At 43.7% G+C, this 19,387-nt stretch overlaps 1 protein-coding gene across 1 annotated transcript in view; it reads right to left on the bottom strand.

The window, feature by feature from the left end:
* Nucleotides 1–19,387, bottom strand: part of LOC135212689 (trafficking protein particle complex subunit 13-like) — a 99,531-nt gene that overhangs the window by 68,149 nt on the left and 11,995 nt on the right. Inside the window, exon 2 of the mRNA XM_064246368.1 lies at nt 7,311–7,407. Coding sequence (XP_064102438.1) covers nt 7,311–7,407 — 97 coding nt within the window. The remainder of the gene's footprint in view (nt 1–7,310; nt 7,408–19,387) is intronic.

The raw sequence follows: 19,387 nt of genomic DNA, 5'->3' as shown, positions 1-19,387 counted from the left end.
TGCTCTGTCAACGGGGACGTGACCTCAATGTGACAAGACCATCTAGCCAAACATATGGCAGTAACACAGCAACCGACCACCACCTGACCAACTAACCAAAAAACCCCACCTGACAACTAACCAAAAAACCCCTGACAGTTAAACTAAGGAATGGGAGATTTCCACAGAAGATCTCACCATCAACCAAAAACACAATAAAAAACTAACCTAAACTAAGCTAAGGGATAGGGAGAGAGCTACCTTCAGCCCCCAAAACTGTGTCTGCCGAAATGTAAGGCCCCAAAGAACTACAGTTCTCGTAAATCGTTCTCACATCCCAGAGGTAATGTGAGGCGAATACGGAATTGCTCCTCCAAAAGGTGCTATCAAGGATATCTTTGATAGACATATTCCTTTGGAAGGCAAGAGAAGTAGCTACGGCTCTGACTTCATGAGCTTTCACTTTAAAGAGGCTCAAATCAGTTTTCTGGCAAGATGAATGAGCCTCTTTAATGACGTCCCTCAAGAAGAAAGCCACGGCATTCTTCGACAACGACAAATCTGGTCTCTTCACCGAGCACCAGAGATTACCTGAGGGACCTCTTATCTCTTTAGTTCTATTAACATAGAACTTGAGAGCCCTGACAGGGCACAGGGCTCTCTCTGGTTCTTGACCCACGAGACTCGACATACCTTTGATTTCAAAGCTCCTCGGCCAAGGATTAGACGGGTTCTCGTTCTTTGCCAAGAAAGACGGGCTCAACGAGCAGACAGCGTTGTCCCCCTTGAAGCCGACTAGGCTACTGAACGCTTGGATTTCACTAAATCTCTTCGCCGTCGCCAGAGAAGCTAGGAAAAGCGCTTTCCTCGTCAAGTCCCTTAGAGAAGCTTCATGGAGAGGCTCAAAGGGACTTAGCATAAGATGTTTCAAAACCACATCGAGATTCCATGAGGGTGGTCTTGCCTGTGGAATCTTGGAGGTTTCGAACGACCTTAAGAGATCGTGTAGATCCTTATTGTCGGAGAGGTCCAGTCCTCTGTGGCGAAAAATGGCAGACAACATACTCCTATAACCTTTAATTGTAGGAACTGCCAATTTCTGCACATTTCTTAGATAGAGTAAGAAATCTGCTATCTGGTTCACAGAGGTCGTGGAAGAGGAAATTCCTTCCTTTTTGCACCATGCCCTGAAGGAGGCCCACTTAGACTGGTAGACAGCTCTTGAAGAGGCTCTTCGAGCATTAGCGATTGCTCTCGCAGCTGCCTTTGAAAAGCCTCTCGCTCTGGCCAACTTTTCGATAGTCTGAACGCAGTCAGAGCCAGAGCGGAGAGGTTTTGGTGATACCTTTTGAAGTGAGGCTGTCTGAGTAGATCTCTCCTCCAGGGCAACGTTCTTGGGAAGTCCACAAGGAAAGTCATGACCTCTGTGAACCACTCTCTTGCTGGCCACATCGGGGCAATCAGAGTCAACCTTGTCCCTTCTGAAGCTGCGAACTTCCTCATGACCTCCCCCATGATCTTGAATGGGGGAAAGGCGTAAAGATCCAGGTCTGTCCAGTTCCAGAGCAACGCGTCCACTGCAATTGCCCCTGGATCCAGAACCAGGGAGCAATACAGAGGAAGCCTCTTCGTCCTCGATGTAGTGAACAGGTCGACTAGAGGACGTCCCCACAATCTCCATAATTGTTGACAGACTTCCTGGTGCAAGGTCCATTCTGTTGGCAGAATCTGATTTCGTCGACTGAGAAGGTCCGCCCTGACATTCTGAACCCCTGCCACGAATCTCGTCAGGATCTTGATGTGCCTTGCGTCTGCCCATAGCAGAACTTCCCTCGCAAGGAGAAAAAGGGATCTGGAGTGAGTTCCTCCCTGAATCTTTAGATATGCAAGGGCTGTGGTACTGTCTGAGTTGACTTGAACGACCTTGCCTGACAGTTTGTCTTCGAAGAACTGCAGCGACAGGAATATCGCTGCCAGTTCCTTTACATTGATGTGCCAGGCTACCTGTTCCCCTCTCCAGAAGCCTGACACTTCCTCCCCCCCTAGTGTTGCTCCCCAACCGGAAATGGAAGCGTCTGAGAACAACACTAGGTCGGGGCTCAGAAGATTTAGGGAGAAGCCCTCTCGCAACTTCTTAGGGTCGAGCCACCATCTTAAGTGGTCTTTTACTTTGTTTGAGATCCTTAGGATCGCATTCAGGTCCTCCTTCGACTTCCATTCTTCCGCAAGGAAAAATTGAAGAGGCCTGAGGTGCAGTCTTCCCAGAGAGACAAACTTTTCTAGCGAGGAAATGGTGCCCAGCAGACTCATCCACTCCCTCGCCGAACAAGCTTCTCTCTCTAGGAAGGCTGCGACTTTCTCTAAACCCAGCCGCTGACGTTCCTGGGATGGAAACGCCCGAAAAGCCACTGAATCCATCTGAATCCCCAGATACACGATGGACTGTGTCAGGGTCAGATGCGACTTTTCGGAGTTGACCAAAAGACCCAGAGACTTTGCTAGGGCTAACGTCAACTGAAGGTCCTTCAGACATTTCCGCCTCGACGATGCTCTGATCAGCCAATCGTCGAGGTAGAGGGATATCCTGATCCCTGAAGAATGGAGCCACTTCGCTACATTCCTCATTATCATTGTAAAAACCATCGGGGCAGTGCTGAGACTGAAACAAAGGGCTCTGAATTGCCAAACCCTGTTGTCTAAGAAAAATCTCAGGTACTTCCTTGAAAGAGGGTGGACGGGGACGTGAAAGTACGCGTCCTGCAGGTCCAGAGACACCATCCAGTCGCCAGGTCTCAAGGCTCCTAGCACCGACTGAGGCGTCTCCATTTTGAACTTGATCTTTTCCACAAAAAGATTGAGCCTGCTCACATCCAGGACTGGGCGCCAACCCGACGACTGCTTCGGCACCAGGAAAATCCTGTTGTAGAAGCCCGGTGACCCCAGGTCCAAGACTTGCTCCACCGCTCTTTTTTCAACCATCTGGTCTAAAAGATCGAAAAGGATACTTTTCTTCTCTCCCTGATAAGACGGAGAGAGGTCTCTGGGAGTTGATGTTAAAGGAGGAGGATGTAAAAAGGGGATCTTGTACCCCTGCTCTACGATCTTGAGAGTCCAAGGATCCGCCCCTCTATGCCTCCATGCCTCCGCAAAGAACTTCAGCCTGGCCCCGACTGGCGTCTGAAGGACAAGATCTTCATTTGGTGGATTTCGGTTTAAATGAAGCTCTTCCTCTCGAAAAACCTCTCCCTCGAGGAGCTGCTCTCGAGGGGGGTGCCCCGCGAAAGGGTTTGACTTTCTTCGGGGGTTTACTGAATGAAGATGTGGAAGGAACTGCTGGGCGTCTTGAAGACTGTACCAAGAGGTCCTGGGTCGCCTTCTCCTGCAAACTCGTTGCAAGATCCTTTACCATAGCCTGGGGGAAGAGATGGTCCGAAAGAGGCGCAAAGAGCAATTCCGCTTTCTGAGCGGGAGAAACCGACTTCGCGGTAAAATTACATAAAAGAGCTCTCTTCTTTAGGAAAGCCGTTCCAAAATGAGAAACTAGCTCTTCCGAACCATCCCTGACGGCCTTGTCCATACATGACAACACGCTGGACAGCTCCCCCAGACTGAGAGAATCCGGACTTCTAGACTGAAGGTCCAAAACTCCCAAGCACCAGTCTAAGAAATTAAAGACACTCAAAGTGCGAAGCAGTCCCTTCAAGTGGTGGTCCGTCTCCACAGGAGTCCAGGACACCTTAGCAGACGATAAGAGGGACCTCCTCTGAGCGTCCACTAAACTGGAGAAGTCCCCAAGAGCGGACGAAGGAACCTTTACTCCCACGTCCTCCTTGGTTTCATACCAAATTCCTCCTTTCCCGGAGAGTCTAGAGGGAGGAAGGGCGAAAGTGGTCTTGCCCTGGTCCTTCCTTCGAGACATAAAATCTTGTAGCTTCTTGAAAGCCCTCTTGGTCGAAAGCGACGTCTTCATTTCGACGAACTCAGGGGTCTTAACAGACTTAGAAGACGAAAGTTGAGAGGGAGGAGACCTAGGGGCTGCCGGCTGAAACTTATCCCCGAAGGATGAACGTAACAGCCTCACAAGAACCTTATAGTCCGAGACAGCTGAAGCTACAGGAGGTTCTTCTTCGACTGAACTCCCTGGACTACTAAGTTCCCCTTCCTCCCTAAGAGGAACTGGAGAACATCCATCCGGAGAGGGCGTACGTCCAGCAGTCTCAGGCCTGAACAAAGACTTCCGTTGATTGGAAGTACCCGCTTCAGGTACGGAATCGCCCTTACGACGATCCTTTGAAGGACGGACATCCTGCGAACGTAGCGCGTCCTTTGAAGCAACGGGAACTGGCTTACCAGACACGTCCCTACGAGAGGAAGCGCGAGCTTCCTGACGAGAGGCGCCAAAAGCGTCCTGCTTAGCCAAGCAAACGTCCTGCTGAGCGTCCTCAAAAGCGTCCTGCCTCGTTCGAAAAGCGTCCTGCTTTGAACGGCGAGCGTCCTGCCGAGCGTCCTCAAAAGCGTCCTGCCGAGAACGCAAAGCGTCCTGCTTCGAACGGCGAGCGTCCTGCCGAGCGTCCTCAAAAGCGCCCTGCCGAGAGCGCAAAGCGTCCTGCTTTGACCGCCGAGCGTCCTGCCGAGCGTCCTCCACAGCGTGAGCGAAAGATCTACTCGGAGAACGAGAACGGTGATGATCCGGAGGTGGAGAGAGAGACGAACGAGATGAGAGAGAATGAGACTGCTTCGTCCTCTTGACGGGCAGCCTAACGTCCTTTCTACGCTTAGGCTCGACTGCTGCTGGGCGAGTCCTTTGAGCCATAAGAGACGTAATCTGGTCCTGAAGGGACACAAGGATATCCTTCGTAGGTGACGAAGGAGCAGAAGAAGGGGCAGGACTGACCCTGCGAGAAGGCGAGGGGCGAGGGGACGCCTCCTTCCTTCTAGCAGGTACAGCTACCTGCATCTCAGGTGAACACGCCGGTGCGCGGAAACCAACGTCCTCGTCGGTAGAGACTCTACCTCTCTTCTGAGGAGGAAAAGCGTCATACGCGTCCTCTGACGAAAGTGGCGACATAGGACGGGAAGCGTCCTCAAAACGAAAAGTCCTTTTCAACGGACGCGAGTCTCTCCGAGCGCTCCACCCCTTGCGCGGGGAGGACGCTTCGGAGGACGAAAAGCAATCCTTCAGGACGCGCATTCGTGCGCGCTCCTTGGCAGCCTGGGACTTAGCAACAAGGCCTGCCGAAGGAACGCCAGATCGGTGGGGAGCCTCCGTAACCCTCTTGCGGCTTTCGACATACCCACTCCCTGAGTCCTGGGAGTCCGATAGAGGTCTAGGCCTAGAGGCATTATGGGGCCGATCTGACGCCCCCTCCACAACACTAGGGGCACTATCACAAACTTTCACAGGGCCAGTTTCTAAGGCCAACACTTTCGATTCAAGAGCGCGAATAGACTCAAGAATCAGAGAAAGGGTGTTACCTTCTCCAGACACAGCACTGGGGCCCGAAGGCAACAAAACAGGATTAGGTTGAACAAAATCTACCGGTGTTAGAGGAGGAGAAATGTTACATTCCTTACCTTTTGTAGAACTGCTCTTGGAGGAAGACCTCCTGACTCTATCGCGCTCCAATTTACGTCGATAGGTCTCATACATCTTCCATTTATCATCTGACAAATCCTTGCATTCATTGCACCGATCATCAACCAAGCAAACATGCCCCCTGCATTCCATACAAACTGTGTGAGGATCAACTGAAGGTTTAAGAAGCCTCACCTTACATTCACTCCTCACACACACTCTGAAACTCCCAGTACTTGATCCCGACATCATGTACACAGAAAAGCCAATCCAAAATAAAAAACCAATCCACTATTACGCGTGCCAATCCAACAATCCAGAAGTCGATACCAAAAGTCAATTCAGATAATTTAAAGCGAGATAAATAAAAAATCCTAGACGGAGGTACTGTAAACAGTTGTTTCCAGCACCGGCGACAGAAAAAAAATATGAACAGAAAATGGGAATGGTTCCTGATATCCGCCTCCCAGCGGCGGGAATGGGTACTACCACCTGGCCGCCCACTATGTGTGCCGCGAGTTTTGAAATTCTGTCGGACGTCAGAAAATACAGCTATATATATATATCTGACAGGTAAGTTTCATGAACAAAAACACAATTACCTTTGTATGTAGCCTTCAAGCTAAGCTATCATCTCATCTGGCACAGGTTACTATTTTCATCTGGTCCAAGATAACTTTGTCTAAGCTAACAATTTAGTACAATAATAGGATGTTTTGTAGAAGTTAATCACTTAATTTAATATAAGGTACTGCCTAGTCCTGGATTATTTAGAACATGTTTAAGTATAGGCTATAAAAAAGGAAAAATCTGTAGCCTATTTATTGAATCCTACTGTCCTTGGTCTAAAACTAGGCTGTTACCTAGGACCATTTCCTAGATCTACCTTTAAGGCATGCTAAAATCATTGTTCCACATTGTAAACTAACAGAATTTTTAGCTGAAACTTAAAATTGTAAACTTAGCTTTCAATTTATGTTTCCACGAACCTCGGTAATGAAATTAATAGGTAAGTGAAGAACGAAAATCTCGGACCTAGCCTAATGATCATAAATCGTAAGAAGTGCCGATCAAATAAGCGGATTGATGCCTGTCACTCGCAATAAATAATTGTTCTACAGTCTAAATACAAATTTTTTTAATTGGAACTTTAAACTATGCACTCAGCTGAATAATAGGAAAATTGGGTATTAGTGTTTGCTGACGATAGTAAAAAGTGCTGTGCCTCTTATCCTGAGTCCATTTATACTTTATCACGTGTTATAATGTTTACCATTACAACATAATACTCAGCTATAAGACCAGTTAACAGAATTCTATGACATGTCTGGTCACCATGGAGCTCTGGATAGACCATGGAAAGGGTACTCCTCGAGGATGAGACAGCAACTGCACTATCAAAAAAGATTATCATAAAGTACTAATGGATTTATGATGAGAAATAACAGACTAATCAATGGAGGACCAAAAGAATCAAGATTCATTGTTTAGAAAAGAATTAAACTTCAGACCTCAAAAGTTGGTTGGTGTACTGACCAACATATTTCTACAAACAAATAAAGATATACCACAAGTCTGCCCCTCCTACTAGAGTGCGTATGTGATATAGTGACTTCATCTTGTCCAATGTATTGGAATAAGAGCTAATTAAAACCATACTGGAATCAGAATTAAAACCTATCTTGAATGTTCTGTTTCCTCAACTAATGGAAGATACAAACAAATAAAAACTAACATCCTTGAAGAAAATGCTTACCATTAAAGTAAGGTGATGGTTCTAAATCAACTTTTTCCAAACACAATGGTCCAGAGGTGATATTTTGAACACCAGCTTCTAGATAAACTTCATCTGACTGGAAATAACGAAGCAATAATAATATTCAACATTAAATACTGAAATATACTGCCATTAAAAAATCCACAATAAATATTTCAAGCTGAATACTTTGTAGTGCAGAACAAAAAAAAATAAGTTAATATCATCTGATGACAGCACAACAGAAACTAAGTACGATAACAGGAGAGGGTGAAAAGAAAATATGGCATTTTTCTAGCATTTATACAACCAAAAATCAACTATAAAATGTGATGTGTTCTTAATGAACATATTAGAATTATAAAGAACAAAGTAGTGTTGGTCAAACAATGAAGATTTAATGGTAAAGGTGAAGTCTGATGGAAGGGAGTGGTACAGGAAAAATTAAATGAACTAAAAAATATGAAAAATTTAAATTACAGTTCTACATTTCTCTGTTTTGCAACTAGGATATTACTTAGCAAATCACTACTGTGTTTGAGTCATTATGCTGTATTTCCCCATGCAAAGCTCCACGATCAAGGAAAAAGCTCATATTTTAGACCATCTCCCCTCACTTATAATTCACGGCTGGAATTAACTAGCAATCTTTTGTACTTTGTATTACTCACTTTTGCAAGTAAATTTATGGAATTTAGTTAGACATCTTGAGATTTTGAAATCTTGAAATCACAATTTTTACAAGTAATTTGTATTTTTCCTAGCTAAACAAACCAAACCTGAGGTCCTTTACAATAGGAATTACTTAAGGCATAGCCTGGACACGGCCGCTGAAATCTTTAAACAAGGCAGTTCGGTAGTTAACTACTGGTTCGGTCACTGATAGTCCCTCCGACTGGATGTAAACATTCCAATTTGCTTTCAACCCAGGTAGTAGGGTGGCATTAGGTGGGCAGTTAGTGTAAAGGACATCAGGTTTGTATAGCTAGGAAAAAAAAAAAAAAAATTGTGATTTGTTCCTAAGCGATACAGTGGGGCCCCTGTATTCGCGTTCTCCGGATTCGCGGACTCACACATTTGCGGATTTCTCTCGGGAACATTTACCTGCATTATTCGCAGAAAATTCGCGCATTCGCAGTATTTTTCTATGAGAAATATCCACAAATTCCTGGTTTTTTATCAATTTCATCATAAAATGCACTTTTTGTGATAAAACTATTAAAAAAACCAAGTAGGAAAATTTTTAGTGGTTTTTCTTGAGTTTTAACTCACAAAATAGGCTGTTTTTAGCGTTTTTATAAGGGTTCCAAACATTCGCAGGTTCTAACTATTCACGGGGGGGGTCTGGTACGCAACCCCCGCGAATACGGGGGGACCACTGTATATACACCCTCGGTCCTTTACGACAGAGAGACTCACTGATTGGTGGGTGGAATCTGAGTGATCTCCAGTGAACCGACTGTGGTCCAGCCTACCTGAGATTTCCTTCCTGGTTGTAACAGTGAGAAAGGGAATCCAGCAACTGATTTCTGATCCAAATTAAAAAACTACAAGATCACAGTCAGTCTTCTGGGTTTTAAGGGGGAGGATGTGTCCCCCTTAAGAGAAAGCTAAGAACCATTATGTTGGAGACAATAAGGCAAATACCAGTTATGGGTTTGTCTTATGTCCAGGTCCCTCTTCCCTGCCTTGTGAAGGGAAGGGGCACATATTTGCTTCTGTTAACTAGTCAAAGAAGATAGATAGGCTACTCTAAGGAGTGTCTTACCTGCACTGGCCGTCTGGTCCAGCATGTAACAGTCTGCATTACTTTCTACCCGAAGGGAAAGAGTAGGACGAAAGAGATGAAAGGAGAAGAGCCAGTCACTCCACAGTCATGCTCATTCATACTGTACAATGAGGCAAGATGCGACTCTGTCCAGTTAGAGGATCTGGGTAAGCTACACAACTTGTTGAGCAGCCACCACCAGTCCCAAGGTAAAAATGTCCAAGGACCTGTGGGCAATATCCCGAAGGTAATGAGAAGTGAAGGTGGTCTAGCATGCCCAGACCTCCACTTTCAAAACCTGTTGGACTGACAGGTTCTTACGGAATGCAAGGGACACGGCAATGCCCCTGACCTCGTGAGCTCTCGGACAAAGTGCACCAGTGTCGTCGCCAGCAGCAGAGTACGCCTTCCTGATTGTCTCACAAAGCAAGAAAGATCCAGTATTCTTGGACACCTATTTCTTGGAACCTCTGGCGCTAACGAAGAGTTGTCGACACTTAGGCTGGAGACATCAAGTCCTCTTCAGGTAGGGCCATAGTGCTCTAATGGGACAAAGTAGCATCTTGTCTGGATCATCAACAAAGTCACTTAGGGAGGGGATGGTGAAAGACTCAAATCTAGCGTCAGAGACCGATGGATTCTGAGTCTTCACTACGAAATCCAGGACGAAATCGAGCGTAACCTATCCTCATCCCCTTGAGTGCTTTACATTGAAAGAAAGATAATGAAGTTCACCAACTCTCTTTGCCGATGCCGGGGCTAGCAGAAAGAAGGTCTTGAGGGTCATATCCCTGTCTGAGGACTCTTGAAGTGGCTCATTCGGGGCATGAGTCAGGCTCTGCAACATGAGAGTCAAAGCCCACTCAGGAAGTCTGAGATCTCTGGGTGGGCAAGACCTCTAGAAGCTCCACATGAGTAACGATATCTCGAAGGAGGATGAGATATCAATACCCTAACACTTTAAGACCAGGGCCAGTGCAGCACTGTAACCTATTACAGTGGTCCCCCCGTACTCGCAGGGGATGCATACCAGACCCCCACTTGAATTTATAGAATCTGGGAATAGTTGGAACCCCTATAAAAAGGCTGAAAACAGCCTAATTTGGTAAGTTTAATTCAAGAAAAAACCCTAAAAATGTTTAAACTTGTTGTTTTTAATAGCTTGACCACAAAAAGTGCATTTTATGATGAAATTGATTTAAAAAAACAAAGAATTTCTGGATATTTCTCATAGAAAAACATCGCGAATAGGAGAAATCCACGAATCCGGAGAACACGAATGGGGAGGGGGCACTGTACAGCTAAGATGGAGAGGAGCTTCTCTTGGTGAGGGAAGATGAGAAAATCCGCAACCTGCTGAAGAGTGGCTCCGACCGGTGAGATACCCCCTTCTATGACACCAACCACATAAGATGGCCCACTTTCCCTGGTATACCATTGCAGAGGACTGTCTGAGGTATCCTGCCATCTCTGTTACAGCTCTGTTACAGCAGGTTTTGCCATGGGAGATCTCCCTTGGTGCCTCGGAGAGAAGAGCCAGAAGGTGGGGATACCAAACAGCCTGAGGCCATTTGGGTGCCACCAGAGTCATCCGAAGATTCGGAATAATCAGTGCCCTGCCGATCACTGGTCGAATCAGGCAAAACAGGGGAAGGGCCTAGACTTTGAGGTTGTCCCACTTGTGTTAGAACGCATCCTCTGCAGCGGCCCATGGGTCCAGAACAATGGAGCAGGTCTCTAGCTTTGTGTTGAACCGGGTGGTGAACAAGTTCACAACTGGATGCCCCCCATAGGCTGAACAGCCTTTCCCCCATGTTTTCGTGAAGAGACCACTCGTTCCCTACTACCTGATCCTGGTGGTTGAGCTTGTCTGCCACTACATTCCCCTTGCCAGGAATGTATCAGGCTGAGAACTCTACCAAGTGTGCTACTGCACATTCATGCACCCGTACTGTCAACTATTGAAGCTCAAGAGAGGGAAGCCTCCCTTACTTGTTGACGTATGCCACTACTGTGGTATTGTCGCTCATCAACACCACAGAGTGTTCCATCACACGTTCCCAAAACTCTTGGAGAGGCAGGAAGGCTGCCTTGAGACCCTGGGTTCCCTCTTGGGTCCCCAAAAAGCATCAAGACGAGAGGAGTGTTCTCCTGTAGAGATTGTTATGCTGACGTATCAGCGACATGATCTCTGCAATGGTCCTCTGAATCTTGGGGGTGTCCGAGTCCCTGGGCAAAGAGCCCTCAAGCTCTTCAAGAGACGGGTCCTCTCGATCGACTCTCCCCTGAGGGAGAACCTCACCAGGTGCCCTGGATCCCTCCTCAATGATGCAGGCATATGTCCGGTAGGACCCTAAAACCCCTCCAGGAACATAGGTCCCCAACGCTGAATCCCAACGAGAGCACTCCAAAGGATTCCATTATTTACCTTACCCCTTCCGGTGTATCCAGAGGAAGTAGAGGGAATAAGAGAGGAGGATTGGATGCTCTCATTCCTTTTAACAGTGCCACTGTTGGAGGGAACGAGCCACGTCCTAATGTCAACCAGCGGAAGCGACAGAGATGGGGGGTCTAGGAGAGCATGTTCGCCTCGGCGAGAAGCTTTCCCAAGAAGGATGCAGAGGTTGTCGCCTTGCTACAGCAGTGCTACTGCTAGCAGCGATGTGGCTGGCAGCAATGTGGCTAGCAGTGTCATGAATACCAGCGATGCGGCTAGCAGCCTGGCAAGAACATGCTTTGTCCCCATGACGCATCCCAGCCCTCTTCGGGGTCGAAACCTAGTGCGAGGAGGGCTGTGCAGGTCCTCCTAGCTTCTCCTGGGGGACAGTGACACCAAATCCAGGAGGATGAGGCACTGCAGTCACAGAGCTGGCAACTGGTAGGCTGGTAGATGGGACCTAGTTCCCATCACTACTGTGGGTGACACATTCATTGGATGGTGCGACCAGACCAGGTGAGGAGGCGTGTAATAGCTGGGCAGCGTCACCGTGGTAATGGTGGCAGTGACGACTGCATGGGTTGCTGGCACCTCTAGTATTTAAGTGTGCCAGTAAAGCCTGGATCGACGGAATGCCAGACAATCCCAAGGAAGTCCATGCCTGTCCTAAATCAGACAACTCACCTGTGGAGGTAAAAGTCGGGTTAATTGGTGGGGTTGCCCGTTGCTCCGAAGGTGTACGTTTGAAGCAAGGGGAAGCCCCTACGGGAGTGCTTCCCAGGTCTGTGACAACAGCCCCCCTCCTCTTCCTTCTCCGACTCATCAGAAGGGGAAGAAGTAGCGGATGGCTCCCCCAAAAGGAATGACAGCAAGTATGGGACAGTTGTTGAGTGAGAGGTAGGAAAATGAGAAGTTAGCTATCATACGAGTGGTGAGAGGCATATTATCTTCTGGCACAGGTTTAATCTTCCTAATATACTTTCTGCTCCCGGCAAACTTTCCCCACTGCAATGCAGACCATACGGAACACTCCGCACACATATCATCTAAATTACACTCACGCCCCGGCATGATGAGCAAAGGGCAAGAGGATCAATGTCCACCAAGGCGAGGATCTTGCTGCACCTCTTACCTGGGGGTCTACCGGCTGGGGGCAGAGGACGAGGGCTGTTGCAATTCATGGGTTTGCATAATTTCAATAAATTCTAAAACACACTACACAACAACATTTCACAAAGTAAAATGGAAAAATCCCACCAGGATTGAAAAAGAAATCAGCGATCACAGTGTGGTAGAGAGCAGTGAAAAACATGTCTATCCACATCGACAGCTGAAAGCAAATTGGAATATTGTCAGGTTAGAAGGACTACCAATGACTGGACCGGTAGTTAACTACTGAACCACCTTCTTTAAAGATTTCAGTGGCCGTGTCCAGGCCTACAACCTAAGTAATTCCTATTGTAAAGGACCGAAGATTTGTATATTGCGTAAGAAAAATTCCTTGTTTCAGCACCCAACTTCTTTAACTAAGCAACTACTACTTTAACCACTGTAAAAACTTTATTATAATGGATATCATTATACGATACTAGCATAATTTTAAAAAGATTTTTCAAAACTACTCGCTGGAATTTTTTTTTTTTAAATAGCTCTTTGAGCTTAATTATGCATACCAAGGTTACACATGCCTGGTAAAGGCATTCAATCATTTGTAGAAATGTTATAAGGGAGTTGAAATCAAGGTTAACTTAGGATAGCCCTACTGTCCTAATGGCCATATCTGTAAATATAAGCCAACACCCTATGACAATAAGGAAAGGAAGGAAGAAGCATCAGTGCTTATAGGCCAATGTATCTTCTTTCATTTGGAAACTGTGAAGTGGTTGTAATTCATCCTCAACAATTCTCTTTATGTCTACGTTTACGATTCTATCTACCAGTCTATCTACCAGTTAAGCAATTAAAACTCCTGAATATTTTCCTTGAATGTACTTGTTTCATGATTTACATATTTTTTTTAAAGAATTTTACATATCTAAAGTACCTACTTCATATGTGGTGGGTAAGCCAAGACCCCTCTGGAACTGGCTAGATATTCTGATGACAGATCCTTATCTAAGCTTGACCCTTTTTCTATACCTACAGCTACACCAAACAGTCTGGCTTGTTCTTCGTGCCCTAAACTGTACAGCACCTAAAAGCACATACCATACTATTCATTCTAAACATAATTTCTTTTAAATTAACTTTTCTGATATAAATCACTGTAAAACAGATCCACTGTGCTGAGCCTCAGGCTATTGATGGATACAATTTCTGGGATGGGAGGAGGTTGATGATAATGAACAGCAGAGCTCGCTAACAAATGGACAATAATATTGTCAAGTTCTATAATATTTAAGAAAGAGGAGAACCTTCTTATCAAATTTAGTCTTAGCTATAGATGTTTTATCTAGATGGTTAAATCTACAGAAGACAGATTAACCCTTAAACGCCGACTGGACGTATTTTACGTCGACATTTTTTGTCTCTCGGGTGCCGACTGGACGTATATTACGTCGACATACAAAAGTTTTTTTAAAATTTGCGGAAAAATACTTTTAGGCCTACCAGCCGAAAACTCTTGAATCACGCGCCTTGGGGGATGCTGGGAGTTCACGGATCAAGGTGTTGTTTTGTTTACAATCGTTACGCAGATGCGCAAGCGGGAATTTCTTTCTTGCCGCACTAAAAAGTATCTGTGACACATCTTGGAAATTATTTCGTCACTTTGACATAATTTTTGTACCATTTTAAATTAGCCGTTACATGGAGTATTATATATGAAAATGTGCGCATTTTTATGTAGAATACAACACAAAAATACTCATGATTGTAGCTTTTATCAATTTTGAGATATTTTCATAGAAATAACGATATTTGCCAAAATTTCAACCTTCGGTCAACTTTGACTCTACCGAAATGGTCGAAAAACGCAATTGTAAGCTAAAACTCTTATATTTTAGTAATATTAAATCATTTACCTTAATTTTGCAACTAATTGGAAGTCTCTAGCACAATATTTCGATTTATGGTGAATTTATGAAAAAACTTTTTCCTTACGTCCGCGCGGTAACTCTTCCGAAAAAATCATACATGCGATTGTGGTAATGTTTGCACCATTTTAAAATTAGCCGTTATATAAAGTTTTATGTATGGAAATGTGCGCAATTTCATGCACAATACAACAAAAAACAACCCATGGTTGTAGCTTTTATCAGTTTTGAGATATTTTCATATAAAAATGATAAGTGACAAATTTTCAACCTTCGGTCAACTTTGACTCTACCGAAATGGTCGAAAAACGCAATTGTAAGCTAAAACGCTTATATTCTAGTAATATTCAAGCATTTACCTTCATTTTGCAACAAATTGGAAGTCTCTAGCACAATATTTTGATTTATGGCGAATTTATGAAAAAAATAACATTTTCCTTACGTCAGCGCGGTAACTCTTCCGAAAAAATCATATGTGCGATTGTGGTAATGTTGGCACCATTTTAAATTAGCCGTTACATAAAGTTTTATATATGAAAATGTGCGCAATTTCATGTAGAATACAACAAAAAATAATTGAAGGTTGTAGCTTTTCTAATTTTTTAAATATTTGCATATAAATCACGATAAATAGAAAAAAAACCATGTTCAGTCAACTTTGACTCTACCGAAATGGTTGAAAAACGCAATTGTAAGCTAAAACTCTTGCAGTCTAGTAATATTCAGTCATTTATCTTCATCTTGAAACAAAATCTAAGTCTCTAGCACAATATTTAGATTTATGGTGAATTAAAAAAAAAAACTTTCCTTCCCTCCGCACGCGGATTCTCCGCCACAAATTTCCGAAATGCGTACGTCCCATTCTCGGAATATTTGCTCCGTTTCATATTAGGCATTTCATAGAGTTTTATATATGAAAATGTGCTCAATTTTATGTAGAATAAAACGAAAAATATTTGAAGGTTGTAGCTTTTCTTATTTCCGAAATAATTGCATATATTAAATATATATATATAAAAAAATTCGACATTCGGTCAACTTCAACTTGTCAGATATGGTCGAAAACTGCAATTGTAAGCTAATACTCTTACAGTATAGTAATATTCAATCATTTTGAAAGAAATTGGAAGTCTCTAGGACAATATTTAGATTTATGGTGAATTTTTGAAAAAAATATTTGTTTACGTCCGCACGTTACGAATTCATGCATTATTTTGTGATAATATTTTCTCTGTGTTGCTTTTATTGTTTTACAATGTGTTATATACCAAAATGATTGCAATTTAGTGTACATTACAAAAAAAAAAGTAACTTGTTACCTTTAACCGTTTTGCGCACAGCGCGATTTGAATACAATTATATATGAAATTTCGTTTTTGCGCTATCATATATCGCATTATTTATATATGATAATGATAATTTTTTTCATTTCTGATGGTTGCATACTAAACAATGACAAAAAAAGGAGCCAAAAATGAACTCTTAATCTTGAAAACTAAGCGCGCTGTGATTTAAAAAAAAAATTGTTTCCACTTCCGCGCTCACTCTGAAACACCGCACACGGGAGAAAAATTTTTTTTTTACCGCTTCGGCATTTAAGGGTTAATGGTAAGAGTTCCTAATATACACAGTATGATAAACCCTTATGTGCAACCAAATATCATGAGATGGTTCCAGGTCAAAAGAAATACTTGAAGAGGTTACTGTAGGTATCTATCATAAGGAAATTACAACTTCAATAGTGCCTCATTTAAAATTTTTTAAATACTTTCACTCATTCACTATCATAACATTTCATACAGGCTATAAAATGTGAACAAAATAAAATTCCTGCTACTATACAGAATAAGAATGACTAAAACTCACTGATCTTACATATAGGGTAAATGAATACTTGATATCTGGCCATATATAAAAATATATTTCAAGGGATCTAGTTCCTTCTACAACCTTACAAATTCTACAATGGGTAAAGTTCTCTTCTTCTTTCAGAAAATTATATTTTTATAATAAAATAAGGTTTTATTCATACTTACCAAGCAATTATTCAGCTATAGGATCCCTACTGCGGCAGACCAAAATTAAAACCATCATGATGGTGCCGCCATTGCTAGTGCAGGTAAACAGTTACCTGCACTAGCAGGTAACTGTTTACCACTTTCATTAAATAGGTATAACAATGTCACACCCTTCACTTAAAATTCTGGCTGCAAACTCCACCTGAGGGGAGGAGGGAAGGTTCAAATCAAATAACTGCTTGGTAAGTATGAATAAAATCTTATTATAAAAATATCCTTTTTATTCAGGATCTTACCAAGCAATTATTTAATTGATTTCATATTAAAAGGTGGAGGGTAGAGGAGATAACACCTGAAAATAATGCTAATCCTCAAAAGGGTTAAAGTGTGATAGCATAGTACATATACTTGTCATACCTTACCGTGTAAGCGAGCCGTTGCAGGTGAGTACTACTGCCTCTGAATGGTGCTCAGCTTACTTAGTAGAGAGAATGGTAGCAAGACCATGCATTGTCTCTTCAAAGTGGAATGATCCTTGAAGTCGTGAGCCTAACTGCTGACTTGACAATGAATCAACAAATACACCAATGCCATTTCCCCAGGGCAAAAACCAGATACGTATAACAATAAAACAATAAGACATAGTTACCTACAGAGACATAGTCCTACACCAATTAAAAAACAACCAATACCTTCTATGCAAAACTGACAGGAGGGCACTTCAGGTACCAAGTACTACTTCCAGACTTCCCCAAAAATATCAACAACCTTGATGCAATACCATGCCAGCAAGGGATAAAGGCCCAAGAGTTCTGATTGCCGATAATGAAAGGTTATTATGAAATGCCAGCAAGGTGGCCACGGCTCTCACTTCGTGCACCTTCCCCTTCAACAGCGGAAAAGACTCGTCATTAACTAGTTCATGCGCCTTGAAAATGAGAGATCTCAAGAAGGACAGAGCATTCATGGAAAGAGGGTGAGAAGGATCCTTCACCAAACACCATAAGCACGAAGAAGGGCCTCTCACTTTCTCTGTTTTATGAGGATACTATCTTATGGCTCTCACTGGACAGAGAAGCCTTTCTTCTTCTTCTTCTTCCTCTGGTCCTAAAATATCCATACTATTCTTGATGACGAATGAGCGAGGCCAAGGGTCAAACAGACTCTTGTTCTTTGCCAAAAAGTGCAGGGCCAAAGAACAAACTGCATCTCCCTGAGTGAAACCTACACTTTTGTCTACAGCGTGGATCTCACTGACATGCTTCACTAACGTCAGAGCATTTAAAAAGAGAGTCTTCTAGGTTAAATTCTTCTGAGAAGACAACCAAAGGAGGACCAGAAAGATACTATCGAGATTCAGGGCTATACAGTCCTTAAGTGCTTTCAATGTTTCAAAAGAATGAATAAGGTCTGTTAGATCACTATTTGATGATAGATCAAGACCCCCATCTTTAAAAACTTAGCTGAGCATAGCTCAATATCCTTTAATCATAGGAGTAGAAAACTTCCTAGGAGACCTCAGGAAGAGAAGGAAGTCAGCAATCTGGCTCACAGCGGTCTCAGAAGGAGAGAATTTTGCCTGTCGACACCATCTTCTGAAGATGGTCCACTTCCCTTGGTAAAGTTTGTTAGAAGCAGCATGTCTGCAACTTGCAATAGCTTCTGAAACTCCTCGTGAAAAGCTATTTGCTCTGATGAGGCTCCTGACAGTCTGAAGCCTGTCAAAGCTAGAGCAGAAAACTCTTGGTGGAAGTGGGGATTGTCTGAGAAACGACTTCTTTTGAGGAAAAATGGAGCAATCAACGTCAGGTGAATGTTTTGATGGAGCTTTACCTTGTTGATGACTTCCCTGATCATCCCGAAGGGGTGAAAAGTGTGTAAGCATCTAGCACTGACAGTCCAGCAAAACTGGATTCTACTGCCCAGGCTAGAGGATGTAGAACTGGGGAGCAGAATAACTGAAGATGGTTGTACCTGGACGTCATGAACAAATCGATGGATGGTTTTTCGCAAACCCTCCAAAGATTCAGAGAAACCTTTGCATTCAATGTCCACTCCAATGGCAGAAGTTGACATCCTTTGTCTGTTAGCATGTTCCTCTCCCCCTGAACGAAGTGTGGAACAAGACTTATATGATGTTCTCTGCCCATAGAAGAAGATCCATACCCTCAGAAACAAGGTGAATGAGCAAGTCTCCCCCCTTGCTTCCGAATGTTGGAAAGGGCTGTGGAGTTGTCTAAATAAATGGCCATTACCTGACATTCAATTAGGTGTAAAAACTCTTGAAGGGCCAGGAACACTGTGAGAAGCTCCTTGACATTTATGTGTAGGGATCTTTGAGAGACTGTCCAAACTTCCGACACTTGTGATCTTGAAGATGGGCTCCCCAACCTACGTCCAAAGCGTTTGAATAAAACTGTTAGCTGGGGTTCACTGGCAGAAGAGACACACCATCCTGTAGCCTTTCTCTTGAGTTCCACCACGAGAGATCGCTCTTTATCTCTTTCATGATCTGGAAAACTAGCGAGTCGGGTTGCGACTTCCTGCACCAGTTTGCCTTGAGGAAGAACTGTAGAGTCCTCGAGTGCAGCCTCCCTAGTTTCACGAACTTCTCCACAGATGAGAGAGTACCCAGTAGACTTATTCACTAAACTGCCGAGCACGACGCACTGGTAAGGAACTGTTGAACCAACTGAAGGCATGAATCCACTCTTTTCAGGGACAGAAAAGCCCGAAAAGTCTGAGACCAGTGTCATTCCTAAATAAAGAATCTTCTGAGAAGGAATGATTTGGGCCTTTGACATATTTATATGAATGCC

Source organism: Macrobrachium nipponense, chromosome 41 (assembly GCF_015104395.2).
Source record: "Macrobrachium nipponense isolate FS-2020 chromosome 41, ASM1510439v2, whole genome shotgun sequence".
NCBI lineage: Eukaryota > Metazoa > Arthropoda > Malacostraca > Decapoda > Palaemonidae > Macrobrachium > Macrobrachium nipponense.
This window is presented reverse-complemented; position numbering and strand designations above follow the sequence as displayed.